The sequence below is a fragment of the Gracilinanus agilis genome, chromosome 5 (assembly GCF_016433145.1).
Source record: "Gracilinanus agilis isolate LMUSP501 chromosome 5, AgileGrace, whole genome shotgun sequence".
Classification (NCBI taxonomy): domain Eukaryota; kingdom Metazoa; phylum Chordata; class Mammalia; order Didelphimorphia; family Didelphidae; genus Gracilinanus; species Gracilinanus agilis.
The window spans coordinates 206653935-206677574 of NC_058134.1; the positions used below are offsets into that span (position 1 = coordinate 206653935).

General features: G+C 36.4%; 1 protein-coding gene across 3 annotated transcripts in view; it reads left to right on the forward strand.

Annotated features, from left to right (window-relative positions):
• The window catches only part of ERC1 (ELKS/RAB6-interacting/CAST family member 1), a 278923-nt gene that overhangs the window by 68319 nt on the left and 186964 nt on the right, over positions 1 to 23640 (forward strand). For all 3 annotated transcript variants that reach the window (XM_044678370.1, XM_044678371.1, XM_044678372.1), the window contains 2 exons: positions 3427 to 3594; positions 20995 to 21132. In XM_044678370.1, the coding sequence (XP_044534305.1) occupies positions 3427 to 3594; positions 20995 to 21132 (306 nt within the window). The remainder of the gene's footprint in view (positions 1 to 3426; positions 3595 to 20994; positions 21133 to 23640) is intronic.

Sequence of the window (23640 nt, forward strand, 5' to 3'; positions counted from 1 at the left end):
GATTATTATAATGGCTCCCACATCCTAGATTTGTGAGGATTAATTAAGATAAAATTTGTATAGTGCTTTACAAATCTTAAGGCACTATATAAATTCTAGCTAGTCATAGAAAATTTTTGGTTTCCTGATTCTTTTTTTATCCTTTCCTTCTCCTGCCTCTTCTCTCTTTTGGAAAAAAAAAAAGAATTGCAACTTGGTCATATTATTCTACCTTACTTCTTTTCTTAGTTTAATTGACTCCTACTTTTGATATAAAAACATCTGACATGAAAATAAAGATTAAAATTAGTACTGTTACTCAGAATTAAATTCCATTGAGAAGATTAGAGATTGGAAAGATAAAAAGGTAATATAGGCAGTTCTAGCTTTATGTAAATTTGCATTATGCAAATTTGACTTTATGTATAGACTTCTGGAAAAAATCTGAATGAGGATTCTGAATGAATTGAACTGCCCACCACAAATATTGTCAAAGAAGAAAGAGTCGCTTTGGAACTGGAGAATGAACCAAAAAGATTCACAGTGAAACAGTTGGCAGAAACATTTCATCATTTCAGTGACTTTTTTTTCTTATATTGAAAAGATGGATCCAAATACTCCAAGATTTTTTAAAGTTCAAAAACTAGTCGAGGACGCTATTACTTACCATAGTAAAATATACAAGGGAAAAAAGAGAGATATTGTTAAACATCTTTCAGTACCTTTATAAAAAAAGGTTGCCACCCAACTACCTTTGATAAAGGCTAGGTAGAATGGGTGAGGAAGGGACCATGTACTGTGCACCTGTGTTAACCATACTGTACCTTTCATTTCAAAATTCTGATTATTGTCATGGTACATTATTTAATGTCTTCATTTTAGTAAATTTTATGATTTGTGTAAAAGTGTTTTATTTTGTGTTTGCTTTTGGTCTGTAGTTTAATGCAAGGGGGAAGAGTGGTAAATGGTATTAGGGCAGCCCCAAGGGCCTTTTAGGCAGGAGCAGAAGTTGGTATGTTCATCAGGGGTCCTGCACCTAAGCTGAATGAGAGGCAGATGAAACTCTCTCACTAGTAAAGCCAAGACCCCTTTAAGATCAGGATTCTGTGTCTCCGCCCTGGGAGATGGAAATAATTCTATTGGTCAGTTGATGTGGTCACCAGGAAGGAGGCTAGCACTTCCTGAACCTAAGTGTTTAATAAACTTTGCCAGCTGGACATAATAGTCTGATCTGACTGCTGATGTTACTTGGCCTTTGGTAAAGGTAAAGGCAATGACTTCAGATATCTTTAAGCTTGAAGGTTAAATGAGTTTATTGGAAATAATTTGGATCAGGTAAAAGGGAGTTGGAAAGTGGGTGAGGAAAACTAAGATCTTGAATAATTAATTTCACTAAACTACTTTAGGAATTACTGAAAGGTCTTGTTAAGGTGTAGTAATATAAGAATGCCTTGAGGGCAATCTCAACTCTGATACTCTTAGTTGCTGATCCAGGGCTACCAAGCCCTGGGCCAGATGATGATGTCTTGATGGTAGAAGTTGTCACTTGTCTATAATAAGGGTTGTTGGGTCTGCCAGTGAGCTGTTGAAATTGGCCAGCTATGGTAGTTGTTCCTACCTAACTAAAGAATCTGACCCAAACCACCCAGACCACCCTTTTCCTCCCTAACCCTGAAGATCAGAGCCAGAAGTGAAGTCAGGGGTCTAGGGACCCCCTTTTATATCCTCACTTCAGCTGTCACCCTGGTACCTGGCCTGTGTCCTCTGCCAGGTTCTGTGTTCTATATTGCCAACTGCCAACTTGCAACCCATGAAAACATGGTTGCAGGATTTTATCCATAACAGTAGGCTCAAGTATAGTGGGTGGGTAGGGACAAATTCACATTATATAAAAATCACTATTGTAATGTCATTTCTGCTATGCAAATTGGAGAGCAGAATGATTGACACTTAGCAGTTTAGAACTTGGAACCAACCAAGCTTGCCATGAGCCAGCAAGGCTAGAGGCAGACTATATAGAGACTATAAAGAGCAGAATTTTGAACCAAAAGTGCTCTGAATTTGGAGAATGGGATTTTGGTGGTAGGTTGATTGGGAATTTGGTAGGCCAAATAAATCCAGATTACCTGCATCCAGTTCTAAACACTACCACATCCTCAACTTCTGTGTGAATCTGTACTATACATCCTAATCAGTCATCATCAAGGAAGAAGCAATATAAATACCATCAAACAACCTGTTTCAGATTGCAACCAAGAGAAAGAGACAATCCTCTCCAGCTGTTAATCTCAACCTGACTACTACCTTCAATTGACATCACTTGATCCTCAATAGCTTTAGTCAAGCTTTCCCTTATACCCCTTTCTTTCAGCCTCTATTTCCCTTTCCCTAAGTTTGTTGTTATTAAATCTTGAAACTTAACTTAGATGGATGTCATCATTACCCTAAGGATTATCAAACATATCCTTGAGGATCTGAGGGAAGAGGGATTACTCAAACTAAAGTTAAACCATATTGACTAGCATTATCCATCAGTTTTGGAGCCAGGATAAGCAGTCAAGGAGCTGTGTGATCTAACCCACAGTCTCTTATTTGATCAATTATTCCTGGGGCACTGTTATATTGGAGCTGGGTGTACTAGCATAATCACAAATATTCCTGTGGGGTTTTTAGTATTCGCTTAGGGATTCCCACACTCACTCAGCTTCAGCTCCTCATACCATCAGAGGACCTGTGCATCCTATTATCCCATGACAGTATCAACATAACACTATGTAGTGGTCAGTTCCACTTATGTAAAGTGAGAACCATCTGTAAAAAAAGAAAACATCTGCCTCTTTTACTTGTTGATACTTGTGTAATTTTAGCTTCAGTTATAGAGGTAATATTACTATCATTCCTTCCAATTCTATCAGTCACAATTAAATTAATCACAGTCACAATTAAAATATTAATGACTTACGTATGTTTCTTATGGTTTTATTTTTTCATTATCCTACATTTATTAGTTGACTATAGCTGTTTTCCTGATGCCCCTGTGTCTGATTTGGCATAGATCAAAAATTCCTCCTTCCCTCCCTTCATAAAGAATATAATAGTACAGCACTGAGACATTAAGATTTTCTAAATTTGTTCATCTGCATTTCACTGTGTTTTCAGATCTACCTCCCTAAATCTTTAGTGGAAATTGCATATTCCTTTTTCAAGTATAAGAGGAAGGGAATTATAGTTATTTTTTAAAAACAGGATAAAGTTTATATTAATTTAAGTGCTCTTGAAGTTTTATAGATCATTTTCTGTCAGTGCTTTTCTTGAGCTTGTTGACTTTACGTGCTTTGATGAAGGATTTTTTTATCAGCATTATTATAGCAACTTTTCATAATATGTTTAGAATTGATAATACCTCTACATTTTTAGTATATCTGTATATATTGTTCTGTATTATAGGTAGATGCACTTCGATTAAGGTTGGAGGAAAAGGAGACTATGCTGAATAAGAAGACAAAACAGATACAAGAGATAGTTGAAGAGAAAGGAACTCAAGCAGGAGAAATACATGATCTGAAGGATATGCTGGATGTGAAGGAGCGGAAAGTCAATGTTCTACAGAAGAAGGTAAAGTGCATGTTCTCATACTCCACACTACCCTTTTGTTGCACATTCTCAGTCTTGCCACCAAATATTAGCTAAGAATTGCCAAAATGTCTTGCTTACTTCTCTCTTTATATTTTTGAGGTTAGTGTGAGAAGATTATTAATAGTAAACTTTCACTTAGCTTTGAAAGTTTATTTAGCTTACTTTTAAGCATCTTCTGGACTTCTTTAGAACAGCTCAATGTTTCTCAAACTCTTAATTTATAGTCTTTTATCCCCAAATTTCCTAACTTTCCCTTTAGTCTATGAATATTTGATAGCTATGAACTTTTAAAAATTTATTGCAGATCCACAAAATAGCTAAATTAGTTTTGAAATGTGCATGTGGGGAGATGTTATAGTTGATGACATCATTTGTATAAATGACCAGGTTTCATTTTGTAAGAAAGAGGTTGCAGTAGCTCATTTTATAACTTGGTGAGATGTATTTAGGAAAATGAAAGCCTGTCTTCCTTTTATTAAAATATATACAGCATGACAAAATTCTATTTTATTTTTTTTCATTATTTTTTAAAATTTTATTATTTAGAAACATTTTCCATGGTTACAAGATTCATGTTTTTACTTTCCCCTTCACCCCTCCCCCCCACATCCCACACACATTTGCACTGGGTTTTTTTAAAAACATTTATTAATATTTATTTTTTTGAAAAGTTAACATGGTTACATAATTCATGCTCTTACTTTTCCCTTCACCCCCTGACTTTCCCCTCCCCTCCATGGCTGATGTGTATTTCCACTGGTTTTAACATGTATCATTGATCAAGACCTATTTCCAAATTATTGATAGTTGCATTGGTGTGGTAGTTTCGAGTCTACATCCCCAATCATGTCCGCATCCACCAATGTGTTCAAGCAGTTGTTTTTCTTCTTCTGTTTCCACTCCTATAGTTCTTCCTCTGAATGTGGGTAGCGCTCTTTTCCATAAATCCCTCTGAATTGTCCTGGGTCATTGCATTGCTGCTAGTACAGAAGTCCATTACATTCGATTTTACCACAGTGTATTGGTCTCTGTGTACAATGTTCTTCTGGCTCTGCTCCTTTCACTCTGCATCAATGCTTGGAAGTCATTCCAGTTCACATGGAATTCCTCCAGTTTATTATTCCTTTGAGCACAATAGTATTCCATCACCAGCATATACCACAATTTGTTCAGCCATTCCCCAATTGAAGGACATACCCTCCTTTTCCAGTTTTTTGCCACCACAAAAAGCGCAGCTATAAATATTTTCATACAAGTTTGTTTATCTATGATCTTTTTGGGGTACAAACCCAAGGCATGGCTGGATCAAAGGGCAGGCATTCTTTTATAGCCCTTTGAACATAGTTCCAAATTGCCAGCCAGAATGGTTGGATCAGTTCACAACTCCACCAACAATGCATTAATGTCCCAATTTTGCCACATCCCCTCCAGCATTCATTACTCTCCCCTTCTTTCATTTTAACCAATCTGCTAGGTGTGAGGTGATACCTCAGAGTTGTTTTGATTTGCATTTCTCTAATTATTAGAGATTTAGAACACTTTCTCATGTGCTTATTGATACTTTTGATTTCTTTACCTGAGAATTGTCTATTCATGTCTCTTGCCCATTTATCAATTGGGGAATGACTTGATTTTTTTATATAATTGATTTAGCTCCTTGTATATTTGAGTAATTAGACCTCTGTCAGAGTTTTTTGTTATAAAATTTTTTTTCCCAGTTTGTTGTTTCCCTTCTGATTTTGGTTGCATTGTTTTTATTTGTACAAACCCTTTTTAATTTAATATGATCAAAATTATTTATTTTACATTTTGTAATTTTTACTAACTCTTGCTTGGTTTTAAAATCTTTCCTTTCCCAGAGATCTGACAAGTATACTATTCTGTGTTCACCTAATTTAAGTTATAGCTTCCTTCTTTATATTTAAGTCATTCATCCATTCTGAATTTATCTTGGTGTAGGGTGTGAGATGTTGGTCTAGGCCCAATCTCTCCCATATATTTTTCCAATTTTCCTGGCAGTTTTTGTCAGATAGTGGGTTTTTGTTCCAACAGCTGGGTTCTTTAGGTTTATTGAAAACTGTCTTGCTCAGGTTGCTTACCCCTAGTCTATTCCACTGATCCTCCTTTCTGTCTCTTCGCCAGTACCATATTGTTTTGATGACTACTGCTTTGTAGTACAGTTTAAGATCTGGTACTGCTAGGCCACCTTCCTTCATATTTCTTTTCATTCTTTCCCTTGATATTCTTGGTCTTTTGTTCTTCCAAATGAACTTTGTTATATTTTTTTCTCATTCAGTAAAAAAGTTTTTTGGTAGTTTGATAGGTATAACACAAAATAGGTAAATTAATTTGGGTAGGATGGTCATTTTTATTATGTTAGTGCATCCTACCCATGAACAATCAATGTTTTTCCATTTTTTAGATCTAGTTTTAATTGGGTGGGAAGGGTTTCATAGTTGTGTTCGTATAATTCCTGTGTTTGTCTTGGCAGATAGATTCCTAAGTATTTTATATTTTCTAGGGTGATTTTAAATGGAATTTTTCTTTCTAACTCTTCCTGCTACGATGTGTTGGAAATATATAGAAATGCTGATGATTGATGTGCATTCATTTTGTATCCTGCAACTTTGCTAAAGTTGCTGATTATTTCCACTAACTTTTTAGTTGGCATTTTTTAAGTAGAACATCATATCATCTGCAAAGAGTAATAGCTTGGTCTCCTCATTGCCTATTTTAATACCTTCAATTTCTTTTTCTTCTCTAATTGCTACTGCTAGTATTTCCAGTACAATGTTAAATAATAGAGGTGACAATGGGCATCCTTGTTCACTCCTGATCTTATTGGAAATGCTTCTAATTTATCCCCATTGCTGATGATGTTTGTCGATGGTTTAAGATATATACCATTTATTATTTTTAGGAAAGGCCCTTCTATTCCTAAACTTTCTAATGTTTTTCTGTAGGAATGGGTGTTTTTGTTGGTTTGCTTGTTGATATGGTCAGTTATGTGAATGGTTTTCCTAATGTTGAACCATCCTTGCATTCCTGGTATAAATCTCACCTGATCATAATGAATAACCCTCGTGATCACTTGCTGGAGTCTTTTTGCTAGTATTTTGTTTATGATTTTTGCATCAATGTTCATTAGGGAGATTGGTCTATAGTTTTCTTTCTCTGTTTTTGACCTACCTGGCTTTGGGATAGTACCATATTTGTGTCATAGAGGGAGTTTGGTAGAACTCCTTCTTTGCTTATTATGTCAAATAGTTTGTATAGTATTGGAATTAGTTGTTCTTTGAAGGTTTGATAGAATTCCCTTGTGAATCCATCTGGTCCTGGGGATTTTTTCTTAGGGAGTTCTTTGATGGCATGTTCAATTTCTTTTTCTGATGTGGGATTATTTAAGTATTCTATTTTTTCTGCTGTTCATCTAGGCAATTTATATATTTGTAAATATTTATCCATATCACCTAGATTGCTATATTTATTGCTATATAATTGGGCAAAATAGTTTTTAATGATTGCCTTGATTTCCTCTTTATTAGAGGTGAGGTCTCCCTTTTTATCTTTGATACTAGTAATTTGGTTTTCTTCTTTCCTTTTTAAATTAGATTGAACAGTATTTTGTCAATTTAATTTATTTTTTCAAAGTATCAGCTTCTAGTCTTATTTATTAATTCAGTTGTTTTTTACTTTCAATTTTATTGATTTCTCCCTTGATTTTTATAATCTCTAATTTAGTCTTTAGCTGGGGATTTTTAATTTGTTCCCTTTCTAGTTTTTTGATTTGCATGCCCAGTTCATTGATCTTTGCTTTCTCTAATTTGTTATTATATGCACTCAATGATATAAATTTCCCCCTGATTACTTCTTTAGCTGCTTCCCATAGATATTGGTAGTATGTCTCATCATTGTCATTCTCTTCATTGAAATTATTAATTGTTTCTATGATTTCTTCTTTAACTATCTGATTTTGGAGAATCATATTATTTAATTTCCAACTAGTTTTTGGTTTGCCTATCCATGTGCCCTTACTAATTATTATTTTTATTGCATTATGACCTTAGGAGGTTACATTTATTATTTCTGCTTTTTTGCATTTGTTTGCCATGTTTCTATACCCTAGTACATGGTCAATTTTTGTGTATGTACCATGTGTAGCTGAAAAGACGGTATATTCCTTTTTGTCCCTTTTTATTTTTCTCCACATATCTATTAAATCTAATTTTTCCAGGATTTCATTCACCTCTCTTATCTCTTTCTTATTTATTTTTTGGTTTGATTTATCTAGATCTGATAGAGGAATATTTAGATCTCCCACTAGTATGATTTTACTATCTATTTCCTCCTTGAGCTCTGCCAGTTTCTCCTTTAAAAATTTGGATGCTATAACATTTTGTGTGTACATGTTGTGTACTGTTATTTCCTCATTATCTACACTGCCTTTTATCAGGATGTAATTACCTTCCCTATCTTTTTTAATCTGATCTATTTTTACTTTGTCTTTATCAAAAATCATGATTGCCACTCCTGTCTTCTTTTTCTCATTTGAAGCCCAAAAGATTTTACTCCAGCCCTGGACCATAACCCTGTGTATGTCCACTTGCCTCGTGTGTTTCTTATAGACAACATATGATAGGGTTTTGTATTCTAATCCACTCTGCTATTTGCTTCTGTTTTATAAGGGAGTTCATCCCATTCACATTCAGGGTTATAATTTTTAGCTGTGTATTCCCTAACATTTTGGTATCCTCTCCTAGTTCTACCCCTTCCTATTATGGTATTTCCTTTTAAACCAGTGGTTTGTTTTAAATCAATACCCCTTGTCCCCTCCCTTGATTTACTTCCCTTTCTACCCCCTCCCTTTTTATTCCCCTCTTATTATTTTTTATTTTTATTATTTATTTATTTTTTAAGGCCTTAACTTCTGTGTATTGGCTCCTAGGTGGAAGAGTGGTAAGGGTGGGCAGTGGGGGTCAAGTGACTTGCCCAAGGTCACACAGCTGGAAAGTGTCTGAGGCCGGATTTGAACCTAGGACCTCCCGTCTCTAGGCCTGCTTCTCAATCCACTGAGCTACCCAGCTGCCCCCCCCTTATTATTTTTTAAGGTTTCTTCCCCTCCCTTTATGAACTCCTCACCCCACTGCCCCCTTGGTTTATCCCTTCTGACTTTATCCATAGAGTTAGATAGAATTTGATATCCCAGTGGATCTAGCTACTCTTCCTTCTCAGGATTAATTCCACTGAGAGTAAGGTTTAAGTATTTCCTATTAATGCTCTCTTCCTCTCCTTCTTATAATAGTATTCATCCCCTCCCCTTCCCATGCCCTCTTTGTGTGGTATAGATTATCCTATTTNCCCCCGCCCCACTTTGCCCCCCATATCATCTTAGACCATTTAGTACTCCGACTTCTCCTTATTACTAATTCTTCTAATTACTATAATAGTGAAAACAATTTTTTAGAATTAAACATAATATTTCTCCATATAGAAATACAAATAATTTGATCTTATTGAAGCCCTTGAAGAAGGCAATTTAAAGGTCAGAGTTTTCTTTCTTTCCCCTTTCTTTCTTATTTACCTTTTCATGTTTCTCTTGGTTTTTGTGGTTGGATAGCAAACTTTCCATTAGTTCTGGTTTCTTCTTTACAAATCCTTGGAAATCATTTATCTTGTGGAATGCCCATACTTTCTCCTGGAAGTATATAGTCAGGTTTGATGGGTATGCGATCCTTGGTTGTAGACTCAGTCCTCTTGCCTTTCTTAATGGGTTGTTCCAAGCCTTGTGGTCTTGTAGTGTGGAGGCTGCCAGATCTTGTGTAATCCTGATTGGTGTTCCTTGATATCTGAATTGTCTCTTTCTGGCTTCTTGTAATATTTTCTCCTTAAGTTAGAAGCTTTTGAATTTGGCTATAACATTCCTGGGGGTTGTCTTCTGAGGATTTAGTGTAGAGGTTGATCTATGGATCCTTTAAGTGTCTCTTTTGCCCTCTTATTCAAGGACATTGGGGCAGTTTTGTTGGATAATTTCTTGTAATACACTATCTAGATTTCTATTTGTTTCTAATTTTTCTGGAAGACCAATAATTCTCAAGTTGTCTCTTCTAGGCTTTTTTCTTGGTCTATTAACTTCTCATTGAGATATTTCATGTTTCCTTCTATTTTGTTAGTCTTTTGACTTTGCTTTATTAATTCTTGTGAGATCATTGGCTACTAATTGCCCAATTCTAGCCTTTAGAAACTGGTTTTCAGCTATAATCTTTTGGTTTTCCTTTTCAGTCTGGTCTATCTGGTTCTTCAGGGCTTCCAGATGGTCATTTCTGGTGTTCAGTTTGCTTATCAATTCATTTGATTTCTGAGCCTCACTTTCCAATTGTGAAATTCTGCCTTTTAAACTGTTATTTTCTTGCCAGATCTCTTCCATGTTTCTCATGATCTCAAATTTGAACTCTTTAACGTCTTGTGACCTATTTTCATTTTTTTGGGAAGGTTTGGATGTCTTTAATTGTTTGTTCTCTGTTTTCTGAGTTTTTTCTGTGCAGAAGTTATCAAGTGTTAGAGTCTTTGTCTTTCTTTGTCTTCTTGTTTATTTCTTGGGCTTTGCTTGGCATCATTATGCTTTATCTGCCTTAAATCTGAGTAAGGCAATCTGATTCTCTTTGTATGGAGTTAGGGAGCAGTTTTTGCCTGAGGCTATTTTGTGAATCTCCTGGCTTCTCTGAGGACCCTCTTGGGGTCTCTGGTCTAGCTATTTTCAGGGTCAATACTCCATGTTCCTAGGCAGCTGCCCAGAGCCCAGAACTTGGTCCACGCTTGCTCCACCACCTGAGATTTTCCCCTGAGTCCGAGCATGCTGGGCGCTGCTGCTGCTTCTCTAAGCCCCACTCCCATGTCCAAGGTCTGAGTTTTCTAGCCACCTGGGGTCTCAGGTCTTGCTGCTCTCAGGGGCAAGCTCCTGGTGGTGCCAGCTAACTGCCAAGGGGCTAGATTTTGTGCCCTGCTCACTCTAACTCTGGAGCGCAGCCTCTGACTCTGGTACTGTGGGTGGGTGGGGAAGGGTTGATCCGCTTGTGTTTTGATGGGAGCTATTCCCCCCTCCCCCCTTATAGCGTGGAAGTGCCCAAATATCACGTGCCTTTGATACTGCACCTTATTGTGGGGTCCCATCTTTCATCTGGATTTGTTTTTTTTGTCCTTTGGTGGTACACTGTGTTGGTTGGTAAGGAGAGAAAGTCGTCCTGCCTCTACTCTGCCACCATCTTAACCTGGAAGTCACTTGAATTTTTTAAGTGTAACTTGCTTCTTACTCTTGGATGTCCAGCTCTCTGTCATCTCCTTTTCTTTTGTCTGTGCAGAGTTGATTCTTTTTGGCAAGGAATATAGAAGCAAAGTAAGAATTAATTAACTCTACCTTCACTCTGTTGTCATTTATCATAGTCACATCAATGCTATGGGTAAGACCCATTCTGTCTTTGATTCTTATTAAATATGCATTTGATACAAAGGTGGGAGAGATAGCTACATGCTAGATAGATTTAGAAAACAAAAGCAAAGGCAGAAATACTGGGTTGAATCTAGTTATATTAAATTCATTAGGGATAAGTGGAAAATCTTGCATTTGGGTATAAAATATCAACTTCACAAGAGTAAGATTGGGTAAAAACATGGATGGAAAGTAGTTCTGAAAAAGATTTGGAGATATTTGGGACTGTTGTGCTCAAATAATTCATAAGTGTGATGTCACAACTGAAAAAGCCAATACAATCTTGTATTACATTAATAAGGGCACAATTTATAAAAATATTCAGGTTTTAATTCCATTTTCTCTGACTCCTCTCCTTTCCTCAGCATTACCTGGTATTCAGTTCTCAAAGGCATAATTTAAAAAGGATATTAATAAGCTGGAGATGATTCAGAGGAGGGTAGGTAGGGTAGTCAGTATATGAGATGAGAGGATTGATTAAAAGAATTGGACATATCCTGGGGAAGAGAAGACTTAAGGGAAACAATAGCTATTATCAGGTATTTAAAGATTGTCATGTGGAGGAGAAAATAGTTTTCTATGGCAAAGGGACAAATTTAGGCTTGCTATTAGGAAAAGCTTCCCAACAATGATGGCTGTCTAAAAGTAGAATGGACTACCTCAAGGGGGTTGGAACTTCCCCTTTGATGGATGTTTTAAAGCATGCTTTTTTTTAGTTATGTTATGGCGAGAATTCCTTTTCTGTATAAATTGGACTAGATAGCCACTGAAGTCCCCTCAAGTCTTCAAATTCTTTAATTCCATCTTAGTATTATTAAACTAATCATTTTTGTTGTCCTTAACTTCCCTCACCAGCTTTAGTTCATTCTGTGATTTTTCATTCTTGATTTTTTTTTTTATAGGAATATGTCAAACTCCTTTATATTCATCTACTGATACCTGGCTTAACTTCTAATCTTTCCTACATTTCTTTTTCAAATCTAAGTAAAAAAGCCTAGCATTAGGAATGACTTAGCAGAGCAGCAAATGAGATAAGCCTTGAAGAAGACTTAAAAGATCCTGTGAAGTAGAATGTGGAGGGGCTCTCTTCTGGCCTTGATGCAAGTATGTACAATTAGGAGAAGAAATATCAAGTTCATGAAACTATAGTCCAGTTTGAAATGTAGAATACATGAAGAAGAATCAGAACAAAATCTAGAAACCTAGGTTGGAACCAGATTGTGAACAGCCTTATATACTAGCTTCTTAGGAGCCTGTACCATGTCTGTCGGCAACTAGGAGCTACCAAGAGCAGGATGATGATGTGGCCACACTTGTGGCTTTGAAAGATTGTTTTGGTATCAGCATTGATGGTGAATTGGGGAGGGCAAAGGCTTTAAAGCAGGCAAGACAAGTTATGAGGCTATGAAAATATTTATTTTTTAAAGATTTTTTTTTAATTTAATTTTTAATTTTTTCCCCATGGTTACATGATTCTTGACTCCCTCCCCTCTTCCCTCCCTGTTCCCAGATCTGACGAGCAATTTCACTGAGTTATACATACATTATCACTCAAATCCTATTTCCATATTATTCATTTTTGTAATAGAGTAATCTTTTAAAACCAAACCCCAAATCATATACCCATATAAACAATCATTGTTTTCTTCTGGATTTCTACTCCCACTGTTCTTTCTTTAGATGTGGGTAGCATTCTTTCTCATAAGTCCCTCAGAGTCATTCTGGATCATTGCATTGCTTTTAATAGCAAAGTCAGTTACATTTGATCACCCCACAATGCTTCAGTTATTGTGTACCATGTTCTCCTGGTTATGTTTATTTCACTCTGCATCACTTCATGTAGGTCTTTCCAGTTATGAGAATATTTATTGAAAAGATTTTATAAGGGCCTCAGCAACAGTTGTTTTTTTTTTTTAAACCCTTGTACTTCGGTGTATTGTCTCATAGGTAGAAGATTGGTAAGGGTGGGCAATGGGGGTCAAGTGACTTGCCCAGGGTCACACAGCTGGGAAGTGGCTGAGGCCGGATTTGAACCTAGGACCTCCTGTCTCTAGGCCTGGCTCTCACTCCACTGAGCTACCCAGCTGCCCCCAGCAATAGTTTTTTAAACTTTAATTTTTTTCCTGGATTATATGTTGATAATAATTTTTAATATTCATTTTCTGATATTGTGCCGTCCATATACTCTCCCTCCCTCTCACCCCTCCTTCTTCCCTAAGAAGGCAGGTAATATGATACATGTTTTACATATGTTATTATATAGTACACATTTCCTTGTTCATCATGTTGTGAAACAAGACACATATTGCTTTCACCAGAGAAAAATTCACAGAGGAAATAAAGTGAAGAATATTATGTTTCAGTCTGCATTTGGACTCTGTCTTGTTGTGACCCTGTGAGTGAAGAGAAAGGTAATTCAGCAGAAATGGATATTTGCTGGAAATCAGTTAGAAATCATATCTCGATTACATTATCTAAAAAAGAACCATTTTTCATTCAGTCCTTCATCTGAAGAATGACGAGATGGAAATCTTTCTGAAAACTTTGTTAAGAAAGTCAACCAGTCTCAGTAGCCAGCACCTGTGGTCAAACAAACAAGAATGAAATCTCCCAGAACAAAGGAGTAGATCAGAGGTATTTCTAAGCCTATAAGACCATGATGTTAAAGCAGTGAAAGCCAAAAGTTTGTCCCCAAAGTCTTAAGAATTCTTATCAAAGCCACCTCAGTTCCTAAGGGCCTGTTATGACCATGCTACTCATTTTTTGACCAAGGTGAAGGAATCAAGATGCAGAATGACATTTTCAGATAAAGCTACTGTGTGAATTTATTTTTTTTATTTTATTTTATTTTTTTTAATTTTAAACCCTTAACTTCTGTGTATTGACTTTATAGGTGGAAGATTGGTAAGGGTAGGCAATGGGGGTCAAGTGACTTGCCCAGGGTCACACAGCTGGGAAGTGGCTGAGGCCGGATTTGAACCTAGGACCTCCCGTCTCTAGGCCTGGCTCTCAATCCACTGAGCTACCCAGCTGCCCCCTGTGTGAATTTATTTTTGCTTGACTATACTTTGGAAAGAGAGAAAAAAGTGGGACTAACAATATTAATTTTTTAAAAGTTCAGAACAAAAAAGATTATAAAAGATAGTTATTAGATACTTTGATATTTGGAAATCAGCTAAATTTATCTTAACCACTGCTATAGTCCAACTAATTGGAAAATAAACATATGTTAGATTGATTGAAAATGAATACAATCTTCTGAATGTGGAAAAAGTTGTATATTGTAACAGAAATTACTTGGGTTCATTGGCCTTAAATGCCCCATAAAGTACACATATATACTTAATTTAGACAGAATAAAATAGAATAAAAGCAAATGATCTGGTTTGTCTTACAGTAGAATTAGTACTATGTTCATCCTTTCTAGTGTTTTCTGAGATTTAAATTAGTTTTGCATTAAAATGAATTTCTTATCAATAAGTCTCTGTTGTGGAAAATGTAGTTGAGTTTTGAATTTGAGCTTAATTGAGAATGCATTTTAAGATTGTTCTGTTTAGTGTTTGATGATAAAACAAAATCTAATTTGGAGATTAATTTACTTACAGTGATACTATTGATATTTCTAGGATTGTCAAATTTCTAGGATTCAAATAAACTATATATCTTTATGTTCTATTCAGGTATTGTTCCATGGTCCTTTATTTTCTATTCATTAGAGTAATGTATTAGTGGCCCAGATGGAAGGAGAACAGGTGAGGAAGAGATATAGGTGAGTGTGGAAAATCTCTCTTCCTCCTCTTATGGAGCCACTAATACTAGGGGACACTTGAAGGGGGATTCCCTCAGTTGATGGGTGTCCGGATCAGGCATGCCAGCCCTCACAGGTTGAAGGGAAGGCTTCCAAACAGGAAGAGGTATGGGGTGACCCTGTTTGGTGTTGGACAGAACCACGCTTCACATAAACTTCCCCTTAATCTGGTCATGGACACCACAGGGGTCTGGCTCAAAGATGGATTCTGCCAGGCAAAGCTGTGGTATCTCCTTCCCTTCTTGTCCCACAATAAACTTGTAATGTCATCTGATTTTCAAAGATGTTTTTAATAAGAGTATCTGGATGATTGATAAGGGTAATAGATAAAGGGGGTCAGAGGAAGTAGGTTGCCCTAATATTTAGTCCAAGGTCCTTCATTTGGGTGAGAATCAGTCTCCACCCAAGCTTCTCCTTCCCAACCCTCTAATACTATATCTATGAGCTATATCTATAGTTCAATTTGATTAGGGTCTCTCTGTAAAGCAAGGACTGGAAATAGGGTTTGGGGAACTGCTCCCAGATGGAGTCCAGAGATCCCCAAAAGAACAGGATGAATGGTCTTAGCTTGAGACTATGTCCACAGGCAATGAATAGTGTCAGTGTTTCGATTCCAGACGGGGAAATTCTCAGAATCGCCTTCCGTTTGCTCAGAGCTAGTTTTCCGCCTCTGTTCCCCAAACCGAAGACCTGGTACTTTGGAAAACTTCCCAGAATCCTCTGCTGTCCTTCAACTGCTGTTCTTGTCTCATGCTCCTCTTTTGCAAACATTCTGTCCCCCCAAGATTCTGTTTCTCGCTCTCCATCCTTACAGTAATCTCAGGTTTAGTGTAGTATAACCAAAGAAATTCCATAGAACTGAAAAGAATCCTTTTTACCTACTCCTGTTTGTTGGTCTGTCTCTTTACTCTTGCTAGGTTAAAGCCAGGAGCCCTCTCCTATTTTATGTGGTAGCTTTCTGTGGGATTTTGGATACAAATAACTTGTTTGTTCTGTGCATGTTTCACATTGCTAGGTTGGGATGAATGAAATTTATAGGACTTATAAATCACTTTCTTCAAAACAACCCTTAGCAAATTTTCTTTGCTTTTTATTTCTTTAAGGTTATTGAAGTCAGTGAGGTTATATTTGTAAAGGGTTTATAGGATTTAGATTCAACCTCTTCATTTTCCAGATAAGGGAACTAAAGTCCATAGCAGTAAGTGACCTCTCAGAGGTTGTGCTCTAAGTTGTAGAGTTTGGGGTTTAATCATATGTTTTTCCTTTGGTACTACCTTGCCTTCTCTTATACTGTGCTGAAAATATAAAGCTCAGTAAAGTTTTATTTAAGTGGACCATTTGGGAAAAAAACATTTTTGGATAATTTAACTAAGGGTTTGTTAAGAAACCTTTGAAAGTTTAAAAATATATTGAAAACTTTTCTAAAATGTATTTGTCAAGCATGTATCCTTGATATTGCTTTTTTGAACATTATCTTTTTAGTTTCTTTCTTTACACAATTGAGGTGGTAAAAGGCTCTTGATTAATAATACAAATTAATTTTTAGTTATTTAATTATTTAAAATGGAATTAAAAACATGCTTTTAGCTTTATATACATATATGTGTATACATACATAACCATAATGATTTTTGGAGAAGAATGAAAAGTTTAAGATACATTTTAGAGTTGCATTCACAAGAAGCAAATGGGGAAAGAAGACAAGTAAATGTAAAGTTGGACAACTTAATACATCTGAGTATTAGAAGAGATATAAAAAAATTTTTCAACAAACATTTGTAATTGAATTTATATGTATATATATATGTACATATAGCCTTTGTGTGCTTTGGTAGATTGATCCCCATGCAATTTGTACTTTTTCTAATTATTTCAATGGGATTTGGGTTTCTATTTAGCTTCTTCTGACTGGGCCATGCAAATATAATAAAAATGACTGTAAGGATTAAAACTTCAGGACTCTGGTCCTTAGGATTTTTATATAGTTTATTAAATTTACTTGAATAGGTAAAGATCAGAATTAGGTAAAAGGATAAAAGTAAAGTAGCCCAGCCTAAACTGCCACATGGGTGGTCTCAGCCTGGCCACCGCAGCCTCCATTCCCCTAGTACGCTCACCTGAGATAGAGAGGATCTATTTCTTTGTCTCAAACTTTTTAACCTACCTCCCACTTCTGGGTCAAATTCAATCATCCCTGGATCAAGAGCATAGGCTATAGTCCTGTGTCCCATGCTCGGTGATGTGACAAAGCTCTAGGAGCGCAGGGACACAGATAGGACCCCATGCGTGATCCTGAGAGAGGGTTCCCTTCATATAATGACAATATTACCACACTTGTTATACTAATCAAATTATGAAGAGGATACTTTTTAGAACTTAACAAAACATCAATAAAATTCTTCTGAAAAATCAAAAGATTTAAAATATCAAGGGAAAATGATGAAAACAGGTAGGGATGAAGCAGGAATAGCACTTCCAAACCTCCAATTGTATTATAAAGTAGCAGACATCAAAACCATCAAAACTGTTTCATAATTGTTAAAAAAAATCCAGAGGAAAGGGGAGCTAGGTGGCTGGAGATAGGAGATCTTGGGTTCAAATCTGGCCTCAGACACTTGCTAGTTGTATGTCCCTTAGCAAGTCACTTAAACCCGAATGTCTAGCCTTTACCACTCTTTTGTCTTGGAACCAATACTAGCATTGATTCTATGACAGAAGGTAAGGGATTTAAAGAACTTATATATAGAGGGCGATAAAGAGGTAGACTAAAGGAGGGAGAATCAGAAACAATGCAATAGAATTATTGCTTCTTAGATTTTCTTATTCTATAGACTTGTGGTTGGTTTGGGGAGATTTATTTAAGCCTGCAGCCTTACTGAAGCTATTGTCTTGCATAGTATCTTTGCTGATTCCCTAAGATTTTCCAATCATACCATCCTATCATCAGCAAAAAGGAATAGGTTTTTTTCTTCTTTAACTATTTTTATGCCTTTATTTTCTTTCTCTTGTTTTATTAATCTTGGAAGCATTTCCAGAACTAGATCATATAATAATGGGGAGAGTGGGCATCCTTATTTTACTCTCATATTTTTCTGGGGAAAGGTTCTAGTGTATATACACTGCATATGATGCTTACTTTTGCTTTTTTGATGGGTACTTTTTATGTTAGTAAAAATGTTCCCAATTATGCCTATAATTTGTAGAGTTTTTTTAGCATGAATATTTGTTGTACTTTGTCCAATTTTTTTTTTGCATTTGAATAATCATGTTTGGAATATTTTGGTTTTTAATTTGATTAATGATGTTGCTTGTTTAATGAATGTTGAAACATCCTTGCATCCCTCAGTATATTTAGTAGAGAGGGTGACATGGTCAGACTTGCATTTTGGGTAAATCACTTTGAAGGTTGATTGGAAGATGGATTGGAATGGAGAGAAGCTTATGGCAGGGAGATCAACCAAAAAGCAATTGCAGTAATCCATTGGTGAGAAGATAAGGGCCTGATGTCCAGCATCAGGTGACAATATTGGAGGAAGAAAGGGGCTTTTTGTAAGAGATTTAAAAAGTAGTCATCAGGCCTTGGCAGAAGGTTGGATATGGAGGTTGAAAGAGAATTAAAAAGTCAAAGATGACACCTAGGTTGTGAGCCAGGGGGACTGCAAGTATGATGATGGTACCCTAGAAAGTAATAGAGAAGTTCGGAAGGGGGAAAAGTTTGGAGAGAAAGATAATGAGTTTTGACTCTTAAGTAAAAAGATTCTTGCAGGATATCCAATTTGCAATATCAAGGAGAGAAGGAAGCATGTTCTAAAGATGTTGAAAAGATGATACTGACAGGTTTTGGCAATGGATTTTGAATAATGAGGGTTAGCAGCAGTGAAGAGTTGAGGATGACACCTAAATTACAAGCACTGGGGACTAGGAGGAAGATGGTGCCAAGAAGTACAATAAGAAAGTATACAGGGGGTGCTTTAGGTGGAGAGATAATGAGTTCAGTTTGTGACATGTTGAGTTTAAAGATGTCTATTGGATATATAGTTTGAGATCTGAAAGGCAATCTTTTATATTTCTTTAAAGCAAAACTAATAGGTCAGTGGAAAGGTTAGGGCAGACTAAGTAGATTTGAGAATCATCAGCTGAAAGATGATAGTTAAATCCATGGGAACTGATGAGATCACTCAGTGAAATGGTATATAGAAAGAGAAGAGAAGGTATCCCAAGGCATAGATAACTAATGGCCAATTTAGACTATTACTTTCATTAATCCAATTCTTTCCACCACACTCCCTGCCCATTAAGTAAATTAAAAAAAAGAATTAAAATTCACTCTCAAAATCCCCAAGTCTCAATATATGTGTAGAAATAGATTAGCAAAAATTCCAGATTCCTTGAAAAAAAAAATTTTTTTAATCAACTATGTTTTTATTGAGGCTATGAAGGAGTAGTATTAAGTAAAAACAAATATTAAAGTTTTATACTTCTTTCAATCGCTTGATTAACATAATTGCTACAATACTGTTGGTCACTTAGTTGTATCTTTGTAGTATGGTGAATAATATTACATTGGATTTGATGTCAAAGAATGATTAGATTTCAATCCTACCTTTACATTTTACCAGCCTTATGACAACAGGAAAATCACTTGCCATCCTTGAGCCTTTTGCTTCCTCACCTATAAAATGAGGTTAACTGTACCAGTTATATCTCCCTTTTTTAGGGATGTTATAGAGATCAGATTCTGTATTGTGTTGAAAAATGCTTGGGAAACCTGTAGACACTGTATAAGTACCAGTTATTATTCTCTTTCAAGAAGTTTTCTCTTTTCTCTGGTGGGGATGACTAGACCTGTTATTTCAATGATACTGGGAATTTTAATCTGAGGAAATTCCCTCTACCAATGAAGTTAATCACTTTCCCCCTGGAACTTTATGATAATTACCTAGAACGCAATGATTAAATGACTTGCCTAGCTCATAGAGTCAATATGGGTCTGAGGAGGGACTTGAACATATGTGTCTTTCTGTCTTTGAAACTGATTCTCTATCCACAGTGTCTTTTGGCTCTTACTTATATGAAGTGACATTTTCAGTTGTAGTAAAAACAACAATAAACCAAACTAGTAAAAGAGAATTCTAGCGGGATTGATTAGAAAACCATTTGGAAGATCGATCAAAATAGCCTTACAATTTTGCCAAATATCAGTCAAAGGTATTTTGCTTCCATCAAAATTTATGAAATTTCTTGTGGTTCAAGACTAAAGTCAGGTTAATATTAATATTAGTCAATTGATCTTGTTAAGATCAGAAAGATTTCTTATAATATTCTGTCAGACACCCTTGCACATATTGTTGTAGGACCTAAAAACCAATGCATTTTTAAAGACCACAAATTGTTAACTTGACTTACAAGGATTTGTTCATTTGTGCATGTAACTTCTGATTTTGTTCCCACCTCTCAGCCTTTCCTTAGCTATATACTCGAATTTCATTAACCTTAACGGGTTCTTAGAAAGCTTTTCTATTAAGTTTGCCACTGACTTGCTTCTGACCTTGGAGAAGTTATTTAAATATTCTGTTCAACTTTCACATTGTTTTGAAGAGATATACTTTCACTAGTGCATACCAATTAATTGAGATAATATACTGAAGGTAGCAAAAGAAAAGCAATATATAAATCTAAGTTGTTATTTAGTAAGAAAATTTTCTGTAACAGCTATTTTTGTCTTATGCAGCTATTACATTATTCTTCCTTCTTTGTAAGAAAGTTGCTTTTATCATTTTTATGATTATATTGGAGGTGTTTAAATACTATGATTGTATATCTCAGACTTCTTTAGGCTGATTTTTCCCTACTTTTCATTTCCATTGTTTTTCTTTAATTTCACTCCACTATGGTCATAAATTATATTTAGGTGCAGCTTTGTAACTCAGGAAGAGGTTTGAATTGTGTATTAAAAAGAGACCTCATATCTGTTTCATCTTACTCTCAAAATGTCCCATAGGAAACTCTAGGGAGAATGTGACCGACAAATTATTTCTTGCTTATGTCTACTTTTCTCAGTTGCCTTTCCTTTTGGCCCTCCTTATAGATCGAAAATCTTCAGGAACAACTTAGAGATAAGGAGAAACAAATGAGCAATTTGAAGGAACGAGTCAAATCTCTACAAGCTGATACCACCAATACTGACACTGCATTGACTACACTGGAAGAAGCCCTTTCAGAGAAGGTGAGTGGTAACTTTTCTTTTTTTGTTCTTTCCTCATTTCCAGCCTTTTTACTTGTCTTTTAACTTCTTGGTAATGAAAACAAAAGCAAAATAAAATTTATAAGTTTCTGCCTTCTCTTCAGTGCCAGTTATCATATAATTTCTATCCTGAGCAGAATTCTTATCCCTAATTTAATCCCTTCTATTTTCAAAATATTACTCAATACTAACTTCCATCCCTAAAGATAGTTAGCAAATAATAATACAGTAAAAGGTTCATGGGATTTACAACTCAAGCTTTCATTTCTTTGAAGGTGGTATTCTCAAAAGAGAGCTGTATTTAATACTCTACTGGCTTATGCCATAGTCTATGAACAACCACAAGCACTCTTTTCCACCTTGGAACTGTGAGTAGGATCCCCTGTTTCCCTGTGGCCTGAAGAACTGGTGTTTTTTAGTACTCATCCTTGCCCTGCATATGAGCAGTGGGTCAAGAGTCTTGCACCCAGAACCAGCAAAGGGATTCCTGTATTCTCATTCTGACTAATTGTCTAACCCAGTAATGGGCAAACTACAGCCTGCAGGCCAGGTGCGGCCCCCTGAAATGTTCTATCTGGCCCCATGACATTATTCCTAATCTTATGAATACGATGGGTAGGATACAATACAATGAAACTTTGAAAGAGTTGCCTTAGAAACAATCTGACAGATGAACATTTCCTTTCCTTTGGCCCCCTCTTTAAAGTTTGCTCATCACTGGTCTAACCCCTCTAACTGTCTGTGGCTGAGAGCTCAGGCATTCTTTTTCTACTGAGTTAGCCACCCCCAAGGCCTGTGCTGGCTTGCAGAGGTGGGGCCTGCTTTGATGCACTGGTCTATGCTCTATTTCTGTCCTCCTGTGATAGATCTTTTGTGCTGGCTTTCTAATTTGTTTTGGACTAAAAAATTATTTCACCTTATCTTTTGTGGATTCTGCTACTCTAAGGCATTATTTCAGCATCATTTGGAAGGTAATTTAGTACTCGCCATGCATTTTACTGGTAAAATGGAAACCATTTGCTGAAAGTTCTTTTTTTTTTCCTTCTCCTAATCTTACACAGCCAGTCGTCTTCTGTCATTATCTTCTTCACTCTAGTCTCATGTGAAGAGGTAGCCTTTCCTCTGGCCAAGGCAAACCTCTCTGGGTGTGTACAAGCAATAGCATTCCGTCTTGTTTTCTCTAGCAGATTACTGCCTCTATCATCTCCACTCTCTTTCTGGCTTTAGTCTCTCCCTATTAGCTAATTCCCTATGTTTACAAATATAGCTATGTCACCTCTATCTTTAAAAACCTGCACTTGATCCCTTACCCTTTTAGGTCTGTGTATTTTTAAAAAATCCTTACCTCCTCTCTTAGAATTATAAGGCAGGGGGCAGCTGGGTAGCTCAGTGGCTTGAGAGCCAGGGCTAGAGATGGGAGGTCCTGAGTTCAAATCTGGCCTCAGACACTTCCCAGCTGTGTGACCTTGGGCAAGTCACTTGACCCCCATTGCCTACCCTTACCACTCTTCCACCTAGGAGCCAATACACAGAAGTTAAGGGTTTAAAAAAAAAAGAATTATAAGGCAGACAAGTGATAGGTAATTGAGATTAAATGACTTGTCCAGGGCCACACACCTAGGAAGTATTTGAGGCCAGATTTGAACCTAGGACCTCCCATCTCTAGCCCTGGCTCTCAATCCACCGAGCCACCTAGAACTCCCTAGGTCTTTGTGTTTTGTTTTTGTTTTTTTACAGTGAATGTGTCCTCCATACCTGCAGTGTTCTGCCTTCTCTGTTAAAGTCTCTCAGAATTCCTTTCTTCCAGTGAGACTCTGCTCAATCATTTTCTGGAGAAAGTCTTTCCCAGGACTCCTACATGCTAGTGTCTCCCAGTCCAGATTACCTTTCACCTGCTTTTGATGTATCTTTTATGTGTCTACTTATTTGCTTGTGGTTTTTCCCACTAGAAAATGACTTCTTGGGGTTAGAGATAGTATTAACTTCTGTTGTGTTCCCAGTGTGTAGTGCAGTATTTGGCAAATAGTAAATGCTTAATACATGGATATTGATCAACTGATTGATAGGTAAATGTTTCAGATACTGACTACCTGGAGCCCCTTGAATTAATCCTATGCTATTCCTTCCTGTGTTCTTTTTGATAATTCTTGGCTTGTCCTACTTTGATCATTCTTGATTAATTCTATTGCCTTTGTAGGTTTCTAATTTTTTAAAAATGACATATTTGTTATTTTTATATTTTTTAATCAAGTGCATTTGAGATTGCATCATACTTTTGGGGTGATGTAACCACAAATCTTTTTTTTTTTTTTTTTAAACCCTTACCTTCCGTCTTGGAGTCAATATTTGGCTCCTAGGCCGAAGAGTGGTAAGGGTAGGCAATGAGGGTCAAGTGACTTGCCCAGGGTCACACAGCTGAGAAGTGTCTGAGGCCAGATTTGAACCTAGGACCTCCCGTCTCTAGGCCTGGTTCTCAATCCACTGAGCTAC